At 52.4% G+C, this 13,209-nt stretch overlaps 3 protein-coding genes across 3 annotated transcripts; 2 read left to right on the forward strand and 1 right to left on the reverse strand.

Annotated features, from left to right (window-relative positions):
• Positions 1-805: 805 nt before the first annotated feature.
• On the forward strand, positions 806-2,097 carry MIND_01334900 (NmrA domain-containing protein; the record flags this gene model as incomplete). Its single annotated transcript, XM_037369796.1, has 6 exons — positions 806-842; positions 892-1,103; positions 1,148-1,243; positions 1,295-1,640; positions 1,688-1,908; positions 1,954-2,097. 6 exons carry the CDS (start codon positions 806-808, stop codon positions 2,095-2,097), a joined length of 1,056 nt encoding a protein of 351 aa, XP_037213792.1.
• A 1,074-nt stretch (positions 2,098-3,171) lies between these two features.
• Positions 3,172-4,409, forward strand: MIND_01335000 (uncharacterized protein; the record flags this gene model as incomplete). Its single annotated transcript, XM_037369797.1, has 5 exons — positions 3,172-3,364; positions 3,415-3,673; positions 3,723-3,871; positions 3,919-4,149; positions 4,195-4,409. 5 exons carry the CDS (start codon positions 3,172-3,174, stop codon positions 4,407-4,409), a joined length of 1,047 nt encoding a protein of 348 aa, XP_037213793.1.
• Positions 4,410-5,763: 1,354 nt separating this feature from the next.
• Positions 5,764-6,127, reverse strand: MIND_01335100 (uncharacterized protein; the record flags this gene model as incomplete). Its single annotated transcript, XM_037369798.1, has 2 exons — positions 5,764-6,022; positions 6,069-6,127. 2 exons carry the CDS (start codon positions 6,125-6,127, stop codon positions 5,764-5,766), a joined length of 318 nt encoding a protein of 105 aa, XP_037213794.1.
• Between the last annotated feature and the right edge of the window lie 7,082 nt (positions 6,128-13,209).

The raw sequence follows: 13,209 nt of genomic DNA on the forward strand, positions 1-13,209 counted from the left end.
TTTGGAAATTTGTCACGCGATATAATTCTGTAAGCTAGGGACCTCAACTAGCCTAAGTTCCTCAATGGTCTCATTAGCTAGTATTCTTCCTTATATAATAACCTTGTATTCTAGTCTCTAATTAATCCCTTTGTGATGATGTGATGTTACATAGTGTCTAAGCCCGAGGTTACCTTGTGAGGTTTCAGCCTGGGATTCATTCACTTTATAGTAGCTTTATTGGAGTATTTATCACAGCGTAGGGGTTTCAGAGCCATCCTCTCTAATTAGAATGACCAGTGGGGGGTAATGGTCATTCTCATTAGAGAGGATATGTGGAATCCACAGGTGCTAAGTACGCCGAAAATTTTCGGCGGTCACACACATTGACAGGAGGCGCCGAAAATTTAATTTCGGCGCCGGTGTCACACCCTTTTGGCACGCCGAATTAAATAAATTGCTACAGTAGTCGCTCACACAGAATACTCATGCCAGGAATGAATAGGAAATTCAGCGTACCGAAGGCGCCAAACTTTTGAGATTCTTCCAAAGCGGGACGCTTTGGAACCAAAAGAATGGGCTGTGACCTGTGACCGGCCGAAATATTTCGGCCAAAGAAACCGATGTGACTGTGGTCACGCTGTCACGCGGGTGATTGACACGTGGCAAGTCTTCTCACCCAAACCATCATCATCTGTAGACTAAGAGGGACCGACCCCTCCCCCGGCAGTGCAAGGTTACCCTACTGTTTGCTTGGTACTCTCTTTTAAGCATTCGTCCAGCCGCTTCCAGTTCTCACACTGTCAGACCTTCCGCCCAGACATCGATGGCGACGCAGCAGATTCTCTTCATCGGTGCCACTGGTGCGCTCCAGGCTGACAACCGCTGACCGCTGACCTCTGACCGCTGCAGGATACATCGGCGGCACAGTCCTTGCGCGGCTCCTCCAACCTGTCAAGTCTTCCCGCAACAACACAGACAACTTGAATATCACAGCCCTAGTGCGCGATGCGGGGAAGGCGCAGCTGCTGGAGGAGCTGGGAGTCAGCGCTGTGGTGGGCGATACTAACGATGCCCCGCTGCTGGGCCGGCTCGCAGCGGAGGCAGACGTGGTGTTCTCGATGGTGAGCCCTTCCTCGATGGTGACACGTGCTGAAGCGGGCATTAGGCGGAGAGCGACAATATCGGGGCAGCGGAGGCACTCCTTGCCGGCTGTAAGATGCGGTTTGAGAGGACGGGTGAGGCGCCGACGGTCATCCACACGGTGCGTGTCAGTTTTTCCATTGCATTTCATCTTACGCGGACTTTTTTGCAGTCTGGCGCCGGAATCATCGCCGACATGGGGGCCATGGGTGACTACAGTGCCTCGCCTATTTGGGACGACCTGGACATCGCGCGCCTGGCAACTATTGCGCCCACCCAGCTGCACCGCCCCGTTGACCTCGCCCTTCTCGCGTCAGACGACAATGGCTACATCAAAAGCCATATTGTCGTCCCCCCGATGGTCTACGGTATCGCACGCACCGTCCTCGTCGAGCGCGGCATCCAGCGCCCACACCACACGTTGCTCACGCACATTGTTCCGCCCGCAGTTGCCAGGAAGCGCGGCGGGTTCATAGGCGCAGGGAAGAATGTATGGGGACATGTCGAAGTTCATGAACGTAAGTAGACACTCTGTTCGGCATATGCTTATTGACAATATTCCCAGTCGCAGACCTCTTCATGCTCATTTTCTCCGCCTCCCCTCCGAGAAGCGGCGCCTCTGGCTTCTACTTCGCCGAAAATGGATCCTACGCGATGCAAGACGTCGCGGACGTCATCTCGCAAACGCTCGGTTGCCGCCGGCGCTGCGTCTGCAGAGTCCACTACGGCCACTGCGTTTACAGAAGCCGAAATGAAGCAATACTTTCCCATTTCCGTCCTGGTGCGGTCGCTTTTTTTAAAAACTCGATAGGCGCTAGCTGACGGTGTTAGGCTGCGTTGATAGCGTCAAATGCCCGGTGTCGTGCGAGCCGCGCTAGGGCACTCGGTTGGGCACCGACCAAGGGAACGCAGGATATGATGGAGAGCGTTCGGGAGGTGACGCGGAACTATGTGCTGCTAAGCCGGGCGGCATAAACAGATGATTTACCCCAGTGCTAACGATGCAAAACTAACGTACGGAAACATCAATAAACTTGAAATGGTTCTGTCACTGATACATAGAACAAAACATAGGTCCCACTACTACCAATCGACAATCAAGTTTAGACAAGTTGGAGAGGATTTCGGTGGGCGATGTAGGGTTCTCCTGCTAATTCTGGGGGCCCCAGAAGACGTAACTCTCCCAGTTGAAGCTGCGCATTCCGGTCAGCCACACTGCATTGCGAGAGAAATGCTGCACGCACCCGTCTGGCGCGGTGGCGCAGCCGTTTTCCTCCCGGAAGCTCTTTCCCGGAACGCCGGTTGCGGTATCGGCGCGGCTACAGAAGTCCTGGCTACCACCGGACTTGAAGAACTCGATGCGATGGGTGTTCCCCGTCCATGACATGCTACGTGCAGTTCTTTTATCTGGTGACGCATAGACGCAATCGTTGTTGGCAGCGCCGTTAGTCGTGTATATCACCTCGCCGGTGCAGCCCGCGCCGTCGTACCACAGAACCTGACGCGGTGGTGCTGCGGGCAAGAATGGTGAGGATGCCGGCGAGGCGCGGGCCGCGGAGGCGGCGAGGAGTACGAGTCCGAGAAGGCCGATGTGTTGCATGGCACTGAGATGGAGCTCGAAAGGGGCGACGCCTGCAGTTTTATGCCCGGGCTCAATGGCTGCGGAGCCGGGAATGACATGCGTAAATAGTGCAAATGCGGTGTCTTCACGCCGTTGTCCAGGCTCCTGTTCGGGTCTATTATATTCAAGTTAAGTACCGTCTATGCATAATACCACCAAGTAACTTAAGTGTATTATCCTTATAGCAATAAGTAGCTATGTCTGCGACCACTGGCATGCAGTACAATTAAGCTGGCTGTCTTGGATCCGTGCTCCAGCCGTTGAGTTCAATCTGATGCTCCATAAGCAAGTTGGAAATGATACCGGAACACGCGTGGCGCCATCATCGCCATCACCGCCCGTGACAGCGCGGCGTCACGCTTATCACAATCACGCTTAGCTCACTTCTCCTCCTCCCTTTTTTTACCCAGCGATTGGCCCCGCCAGCAATGGATGCCGGCGCGGTGAACGTGAACGTGACGGCGGACGACTTCGACAGCATCCTCACATACGCCGACCAGGGCTCGTGGACAACGCCAGACCCGTCGAGCAAGGCGTTTTCCGCGGCGGGCAGTCCATGGCTTATGGGCACTTTCCACTCCACGGACGTCGTCGGTGCCGGCGTCAGTATGAACTTCACCGGTGCGTCAGAATGTCCTCTATTCTGCCAAGTGATTAAGCACCACAGACAGGCCCAGCGGTCACTATTGTCGGCGCATCTGGCCCGGAGTATGGCTCGGTGGAGGTGGTGCTTGACGGGCAGGCAACAGTCCACAGTGCGTACGCTACGAGTAACGCGTCGGCACCATATATCCTCTACAGCACCGCCAGCCTCGCATATGCCCCCCATACGCTTACGCTGCGCAATCTGGGGAAGCAGGGCTCGGATGCGGGTGGAAATAGGTTCTTGCTGGACTTTGTGAGGACCGTGGTGCAGGTGGCGCCGGCTGGGTGCGTTATCCTTCAGCTCTCACATGTTTTGGGCTCACAGACAACCTAGCGCGACCGTCACGAACCAGACATTGGAAGAGACCGACCCGCGGATCAAGTACTCGGGCACTTGGGGCAACAACAAGTCGCCCAACTTCGGCGGAGGCGGGACGACGTTTACGAACGACGATAACGCCAGTTTCGAGCTCGAATTCAGCGGTGTGTCCGTAGCCCGACCTTTTTTCACCTCCGTTCACGCTTCCCAGCCTCCGCGATCTATGTCTTCGGCGACAAGAAGAACGACCACGGGCTGTACACCGTAACGCTCGACTCGCAGCCCGCACAGACGCTCAGCGGCATTTCTGGCTGCGGTGGTGCGTTTGGGATGACCTGCGAGCAACAAGCGCCCACTCTGAAGTACTTCGCGTCCAACCTCGCTGCCGGGACGCATAAAATCACGCTCACGAATCGCGCGGGGGTGAACCAGTCGTTCTTCGGTGCGTTTCGTCGTTCAACGCAGTTCTGATGACCCACCTGTGTAGACCTGGACAGCATCGTCCTCACTGTGCCCTCCGTTTTTGCACCACGCAACTCTTCCGCCGACGGAAGCCACAGCTCCGCGCACGGGTCGGCATCTTCTTCAGCGCCATTGGCACACCAATCAACGTCGCATGCGCTGCCCACCGCCGGCCTCCCCTCATTCATTCATCTGTTTTTATTTGTGTTTTTGTGTGCACATATCGTGCGACATCACTAAAAGGGTACTTAATTACTGCTTTGGACTTGTTATTACTTGTGTCTAATCCCAGCAGCAGTCGCTGTTTATCCTTGACGTCAGAGCCGTTTGCCGCGGCGGTTAAGAAATATGAATATGAAATGGGAGGCCCTGGCTATGCGTGGCAATACGGACAATCGCGACGGGAAGCACACTCCAAGCGCCTCGCCCAGCCTGCTGTGTTGTTTTGTTTTCGGCGGCACGGGGGCGCTTGTTGCGGACCCGGTCCGGCAAATCTGGTCGTTTCGCAACGGGGGCACCGGCAGCTGCTGTTGATTCCCCTGCACAAAGGGGCCGGCGCGAGCATCCGTTGTGTTGTGGACACAGTACTAGTCCGGCATCTTCCAGGCTACAGTCAAGTCGTTTTGCACACGAGGGCGCCGGCAGCCCCTCCTGGATTAGAGGAGACAGGGGCGAGGATCGCTCGCGGTGATGTTTTCCGTCTTAGGCCAGGCTCCATCCATGGGCGCATCGGGTCCGAGTAGACGGGATGGACGGACAACGCATCCGTTCGGTACCCTACCAAGGCCATAAATACGCCGTTGACCGTCCTGAACCCTGTCTCTAAACTCCCCACCCTCAACCAAGACTGATGTGCGTCGCCCCTACCACTGGCTCCTGCTTCCCAAGCTTACCCTTGCTTAGCACTCCATGCGCTTAATCACAGCCGGCCGCTTTATCGCCTTCTTTGCCGCCGCCGACGCCGCGACGATTCAGTGGTTCGTCGGCGCGAACTGCGAGGGCGAGATCATCGACATCAGCTACCGCTCGCGCCCCGGCGACTGCATCGCGCTCTCCTCCGGCGGCAGCGCGCGCAGCATCTTCTGGGAGGACTCCTTCACGGGCCTCGAGTTCTTTACGTCGGGCGGCGCGCACGACAACTGCGCCAATGGCCCACGCCTCACCAGCACGGACAAGGTCGGGTGTGAGAATGCGCCAGCCGGGTGAGTCGCAGCTCGCTTGCCAACTTCGCTGGCACCAGGCTTGCGCTGACCACACATACAGTGTCAACTGGCAGAGCGTCCATGTGATGTGACAACGAGATGTTCTGCTGTACATAATGTAATGCCTTGCCTGTAGTCGAAGCAATGAGTGCACATTTGAATCCTGTCTTTCACAAAAGAAAAATCCGAAATTTATCTGCCAGCCTTAAGGCTCAAATGGAAAGGTTCATTGTGAAGTTCACACAGGTTGCTTACCAACCAATCATAGGTCAGCTGTAACCTTGGCTGCATCCGCATTTGGACATGGCCGTCATCCAACTGTAGGTTGACTGCTGTCATAGGTTGTTTTTCATTTTCATCCTATAACCATGCTACACCTAGTCCTGGTTGATTCATAGGTTGCTCAAGATAGGTTGATGCTTTCCAATCTGTGAGAGTTGTGCGAGCTCCAAGACATATCGATCTAAGGAGGCCCATGGAAATGTCCGACTCCGGATTCTGGGCTGGAGACGCCCACAATATCGCTCCATGGGATATGCCGAATAGCACCACTGCGGCCCAGCAGACAGAATGGCGTCAGGAATAGGGAGAAGAGCATGAATGGTGAGGGTGTAGGTAGAGAGTCGAGCTGGGTCATATTGGTAATAAAACCTGATTTTTAAATAAGAAAAAGAGGTAAAAAAGGGTAATAATGTACTTCTCATAAGTTTGGACCCATTCTGGAATTTTTTCCCTAAGCCAGTCTATCTCGTCCATCCCAATTGGCAATCTCGAACGCCAGGCATTTATTGAGGATTTGAACAAGAAGAATGAAATGATCATAATATTTCACATGGGTAAATGCCTGTTGCAGAAGGGTCGGTCCAATAAACTGTACCCAGATGGAGTGCATCTCTGCGGATATGGGAAAACCACCTTTGGCAAGATTGGGCACAAATACGCTGGGAATTGTCCCTCCTGCTTTGGCTGTGTCCTTCCCATAGCAGCCCAAAGTGCACTATCGATTGAATAGTGCTCCAGGCCCTCATCAAGCCCCTTGAACTTGTTGGTCCACAATAGGATGAGATTGGGAATAAGATTCTCCCATATAAGATGCATTAGGGCTTGGTTTATATAGGGGTGTTTGTAAACCGGTTTATAAACACCCCTGTTTTATATGTTTATAAACAGCCTGGCTGGAAACCCCCTGTTTTATGGTTTTATATTAGTAAGCACATCAAAAGGAAAAAAGCTAGCAAACCAGACTTACTTGACACCAATGGTGCACGTGACTTGGAAATTACCAAATAAGGTAATTTCCGAGTCACGTGCGGCGGAAATCCGTGGCCTTAATTTAAATCCAATTGGCTGACCCCATTTGGCGCCGGTTTTCCCACAAATAAGTCCTGCTTCGGGCCCCCGTTTTTGCGCGAATCCCCGATGTGTATACTATATTAACCATATAGATTTAATTATTATCAAGATCATTATAAATTTTCAGTGGTATAAAGAATCCATAACAGGGCATCCAAGATCTGCTGATAAGATAACTTCAAATAAATTGTATATGATATATATATATAACTTAGCCATGTTATGCCAACTTACAAGTGATAGTTGATATATCCTGGCTGTTTCAACCCCTACTGTCTATGAATCTTAAAATCATGAAATTAAAACACTAAAATTTGCTGCAAAATTTCCCAAAAAGGCAATTTTGATCTCTCCCGTCATATCAGCTCAGTTGGTTTATAAAACCTAAAAACCGGTTTATAAACAGGGTTTAAGAGGCTATTTTTATCAAACCGTTTGATAACCCCCAAAATCTTTACAAACCAAGCCCTAAGATGCATGAAGTTGTATGGAAAGGAATCAGGAAATTTGAGTGAGTTGAGGCAGGATAGAATGGCTGTTCCCTTAATGCGATACTGGCGAGCCAGATTTTCCGCATCTGTCTTGGTACGGGCATTATCAACAGCTGTAGCCTGTGCCATAAACTCCTCTTGTATGCGTAGTGGAAGGTTGTGTGGGTCGTATATGGTGATCATATCATCATGGATGTCAGGGTGTTTGGAACGGTCAAGAGGAACATAGAGTGTGTTGTTAGTAGAATTCGGAATACGGACACCGTGGATGTTGCACATGCGACAGGGTGAATAACTGTTATGGCCTTTAATGTGCATAAGCATAGAGACTGCCGGTATATCACCAAAAACAAGGATAAGGAAGGCGCGAAGAAGAAACTGGCTGTTGGAGATAATATCATATGTCAGAAGGCCCTCCTCAAGGCGCACAAGCTCGCGAACGAGTGGATAAAGGAATGATCACATGTCTTTAGGCTTCGATGGACCAGGAATAACACCAAGAGAGATGATATTCTCCAGATGAAATCGAATTTCCAGAGGAAGATTATAATTGAATAGGATAAGTGGCCACGCAGTATGCCGACGTCATTTAAACGGAGTGAAACCATCACTTGAAAGGCCCAGAGCAATATCTCGGTCATTGGCAAAATACTTCGGAACTGGACGCCCGCCTAGGTTAAGTTAAAGGCTCGAGTCAAAGACATCTTTGATTGTCTTGTCCTCCGCCTGAAAACGGGCACAGTACTGGAGCAACTCTGCCATAGCTTGATTCTGGAAGAGCGACTGCAGCTGAGGAATAAGGGGAATGTAATTGAAAACCTTTCGGGGTTTGCCATTACTCCGGACTCGAGGCTCCTTGCAAAAAAGGCAGTCGGTGTCATCCGCATATGGTCCTACGTAGCAGATACAAGAGTTGATGCAACAGTCATATGTTTCGAGCGTCACTTCGGAGAGCTCAGCAACACGGGACCAGTGCTCATCCAAACTGGGAAGCGCATTGTGACCCTTGAAAAGCACTGGAAAGGCCATAGGTATTGACTTGAATTCGGCATCAGTAAGATGGCTCTTGAGCTTCCACCTATATGCATGACAGATATTGAGGTCATACGATTGTAGTGTTTGACCTAAAACCCGTATCAGTCAGCAGATAGCAGTAACGAGAAAAGACTGCCCACCCTCACGAATGACACATGAGAACAAGCCACCAGCCCAAGGGGTATGCGCCAGCGCAAGCCGAGACGTCAGGGGGGAGGGGAGGGGGTGGTCTGGTGGCCTTAATTCACTTTTCTTTTATAGGGTACAGAGTGGCTAGGAATGCTATTAATGGTCTCAGAATGCATATAATTGTCATTGAAAGCAGATTTTGAGGTTCTTCTGAGGCATGTATAAGCATTTTGATAGGAATTTCCTATTTAGGTGGTGATGACATGGCCACGTCACACCTGCCAGCTATGCCCGCAGCTAAAATTGGGTTTATAATGATGTCTGCAGGGTCAATGTGGGTGGAGGGCACAAGAAGGGACACTATATATAGAGGAAATTAGTAGTACTGCATGACATTTTCATGAGTTTCTGGAGCCCATCAAGGAATTGCCTTTTTGGGACATCACGTGCAATCACGTGGTGTGACGTCACACAGGGAGGGGGGTGTCCAGCAGTAGCTAATTCACTTTTCCGACCTGATGTTGGGGGTTTCAGGTATGCATACCTCTTGCACCAGCCAGTTTGTGAGCAGCAGTGAGCTGTCGGCTTCGCGCAATACAATCATACCACTCCCAATCATAGACTGCCTGGTCGGCATCAATATCTTCATCGTCTGCCATATTTGGGCTTGTTGACCGTAGTGGAACAGTGATATCTGCCTCTTCTTCATCCTCTGGAACCTCCCAAAGGATTGTATGCACAACCACAGGTCGCTGGACCAACTCTTCGACATGTAAGACATGTCCGAAGTTTTGTGACAACTCCTCCATCTCGTCTGAATTGTCCTCCTGATTATGAGGAGCCAGATTGTCTTCGTCACTGGAGCCAGTATCGTGCAACGCAGCAAGAGATGTTGTGTCAACTGGCAGTGTAGCCTTGTAACCACTCCCCTCAGCATCTGACTCCTCCTCAAAGTCTTCAAAGTACTTGTTGACAGTAGTCGAATAAAGTGTCGAAGGATGACCAATGAGGTGGTGTGGAAGTGTGGAATGTCCCTTACGTAGCTTTCCCATATGAGGCAGTTTCCCCTTTAGAATGCCCACCTTCCCACACCATCCGAGCCGACTTCTTCCCCAGTTCCGCCCGATTCGCGCTGCTGAGCACACCGGTCCGCTCAATCCGAGTTCCTCCCATCCCGAGATCGCGCCGCTGATTTCCCACGCCCCTCGCCGACGTCACACGCATCGAACCAACCAGCCGCGCATGCTAATGCCGTGCGTCAAGTGTCAACAAGCTAAATCGATGCAGTTAATTCAAAGATTGCTGTTCGACAACGCCCTTCGAGCCCACTTCACAGAGATGATCACCACCTTGAGTAAGCTTGATCCCGACACTCTGGCGGCGCTTTCTGACAAAATGATGGCAAGTCACACACTCCCGCCGTGTTTCATCCACGCTCATCTTTCGCAACCAACCGTGTGTCCCTTTGGCTGAGTACTTTCGTCATTGGTTTCCGATCCATTCCCACTTCCATTCCGGCAATCTCGAGGTCGAGATTCAAGTTCCTCCCACTGTGGAAGTGTGAAATGTCCCTTTCATAGATTTTCCATATGAGGTAGTTTCTGCTTTAGGACGCCCATCATCAATATTTGATGTGGCTATTTGTTTGTAGTCTACATCATCATTTAATAGAACTCCTCACACCCCAACCACCACCGAGTTTGCAACCAGTGCCGAGATTGCTCCACCGAGGGCAAGTTGCTAGTGAATACCAAGCCCCCGACCACCAGATTCTTGCGCCTTTCGAGTCCCCGAGCCCCGAGCCGAGCTTCACGACTGGAACGAGTTTCTGCGATTTTACATTCACTTTTGCTTTCACTCTTACACGAATTCTTCCACTCATTTCCCTCTGAAATCTTTCCATTCGTGCTCCCCCAATCCCGGACATATCGACCGTTCTTCTGGCGAACACTGCACAAGCCAGTACTTCCACAGTGGTCGCTGTGACGGTGCTGATTATAATGGTGGCGAGTAATACGAGCGCCATTGGTCTTCCCACATTGAATACAACGCCAGCAGATACAAAGAACAAGCTCAGTGGTGCACTTGCTTCTTGCGGGAGGCATGACTATCGTTGTCTTGAACAGAGATAGGAGAGGGGCTGCGATTGCGACACATCACTGAAATTTGTGAGATCACATGCAAGCACACAATCATATAAAAGACAAAACACTTACATCCTTCTCTTGACTTCAATCCGCCATGCCATCCTCGAAGGTCGCCGCTAACGCGCTGACACAAACCACCAATACCATCAAGACCAACTTGGGGTTGATCCTCCGGGTTCCGATTCCCAGTGCAACGGGCAAGGTTGGCAGCGAAGCCATCAAACAGGTCCAAACTGGGCAAACCACGGTCAACAATACACCAAACCCATCGAAAAAGAATGTGAAGCACAAACCTAAACCCAAGCCGAAGCAAGCTGCGACTGTCTTTACCACCAGCACACTAATCACGAATGTGCCTATTGTGAACGCGCCTATTGTCAATGCGCCTATTGTGAATGCACCTATTGCAAACATACCTATCATGAACATGGTGAACGATCACGGAGAAACCATCCTAGGTCAGTTTGAGTTTAAAGTCATTCAGATATGCACTTGACGCACCACCCAGAAGAGGTTACTCATCTCCGTGCTGAGATTGCAGCAGGACATGCAGCTGCGCATAAGTCAAATGTTCATTCCGGTGAACAAGGTCAGTAATTGCTTCTACGAGCATGTAGATAAACCTTACTCTTCACCCAGCTGCTCAGACGATGTTGTAAGGGCAACCCTGGAGACTCCGACGAAAGCCTAGCAGGGGAGGATCCAAAGCGTGAATAAAAGCTACGGGAAATACACGGAGGGACCGACCTAGCAGGGGAGGATCAGATTTCGAAGGGCGGATACGGCCGGTAGCAAGTCCCTCCTCGATGAACTCGTCAAGTTCGCGCTGTTCAAGGGGGGAGATCGGATACACCTTGCAATTAGCGGGCTTCGCGTCGGGAACGAGTTCGATAGCGTGGTCCCAAGCCCTCCGCTCTGGTAACGTGTCGAAGGACTCCTTGTCGAAGACGTCTTGGAACTCCTTAGCCCAGTCCGGAATTTCCGAAGGCGGGGGGGCCGAGTTACGGGCGAAGGCCTCTGCAAGGCGTTGGGACACGGTGCTCGCAGCGCGAATCTCCTCGATTGGGCGAAAGGAGGTGTAGAAGATGCGGTCGCCGTCTTCAAGATGCTCGTCGTCGTCGAGGTCTGGCGGGGGACTCGGAGGGTCCGAAGTAGCTCCGAGTTCATCGTCAGCATCGTCTGGACCGGCAATATCGATAGCGCAAACGGTGGGGAAGGCGCCCGAGAGCAAACACGATTTGAGGAGTCGGAGGCGCCGAACCTCAGCGCGCTCGGTCCGTTCCTCATCGCGGCAAGTGGAGCAGCTTTGGGGGCATCGACTCATTTTCACCTCTTTCGTTTCCCAGTTGATCTCGGGGTTGTGTTTCTTGAGCCAGGAGTATCCGAGTATCAAGTCCTGTTTCCCAAGGTGGGTTACAGCCAGCTGAACGCGTTCGGAGTGTCCGTTGTACCGTAGAACGAGGTCCGCGATTTGGCGAATAGACCCAGCATCATTGGGAGTACCGTCGACATTGTAGACCGGTATGGGTACTGAGAGATTTCGGACTGGCACGTTGTTTCGGTTGACGTATTCTGTGTCGATAAAGTCCGAAGTGGCTCCGCAGTCGACCAGACCTGAGAGGGAGAGCTTGAGCGCGTTTGCAGTGGACTCAAGTTCGAGAGGAAGGTGGAGCGAGTTAACCCCAGGAGCGGCAGAGATGGTATAGCTGCCAGGTAACTTTTTCTCCCAGGCAAGTCGGCGAATCCGAACGGGGGCTTCGGAGGGGGCAGGGGGTGCGTCTTTCGTTTCAGGCTCGTTGTAGGGCAAGGGAGTTGATTCATCATACAAACAAGTGAAACGATTTATGGACGCGAACGAGGGCACACCAGTCACTCGTCGCGGGGGGACAAAATCCTCTGCCGGAGCCTCCGAATGCGCCTCCGCTAAGGCCGCGGTATCGGACAGCCACGCAAGCAGCTCTCCCAGCATCTCATCGCCAAGTTGCTGGATTACCTCGTCAAGGATGTCCACATGGCGAACATCGGCGGGGAGCGGACAATTCCGAGCCAAGTGGTTGGGGTCGCCACATCTGAAGCAGGCTCGACGAGGGGCGCCCCGAGCCCTAGTATGATCCAACTCCATAGGGACGGGAGCCGGAGGTACCGAGACGGGGGCGCGGGCCGCGGGTGGCGCAGGTGCGGCCACCGAGCGGATGGGGAATGGAGTTGCCGAACGGGCGATAGGGAATGCGCCACGCGGAGCCCCCAAGGGCGTCCGCAGGGTGGTCCCTTTGATGAGCTTCGCCCGTACCAAGGCTTCGTATTGGCGGAAAGCCCGAGTGCGCCAGCCCAGATAGTCACGGAGGTCTGGGGGGTCGTTCGAGGACGTGATGCCATTGTTGATCAGGGGGTCAAGTCCATGGCGGTACTTGGTCACCTTAACCAACGCGTCTTCGAATCCGGCGAGGTCCATTAGGTCCTCGGAAGTCGTCGGTGTATCCGTAGACGTCCCGCGTTCCCATGTGATAACCCACGCTTTCCAACTTGGCGAGCGCAAGGTCTTGCTCGTTCTCCTCAACGAACCGAAGGCGAAACTCGGAGAGGAATAGGTTCCACCAAGGGAAGGGGAACGGGGTTTTACTTCCATGACGCTCTGCCCACTGCTGGGCAGGTCCCTCCGCCATATATGACATGGCGTAGCGGA

The sequence above is a fragment of the Mycena indigotica genome (genome assembly GCF_014461135.1).
Source record: "Mycena indigotica strain 171206Taipei chromosome Unknown Mind.scaff0015, whole genome shotgun sequence".
In the NCBI taxonomy this organism is placed as follows: Eukaryota; Fungi; Basidiomycota; class Agaricomycetes; order Agaricales; family Mycenaceae; genus Mycena; species Mycena indigotica.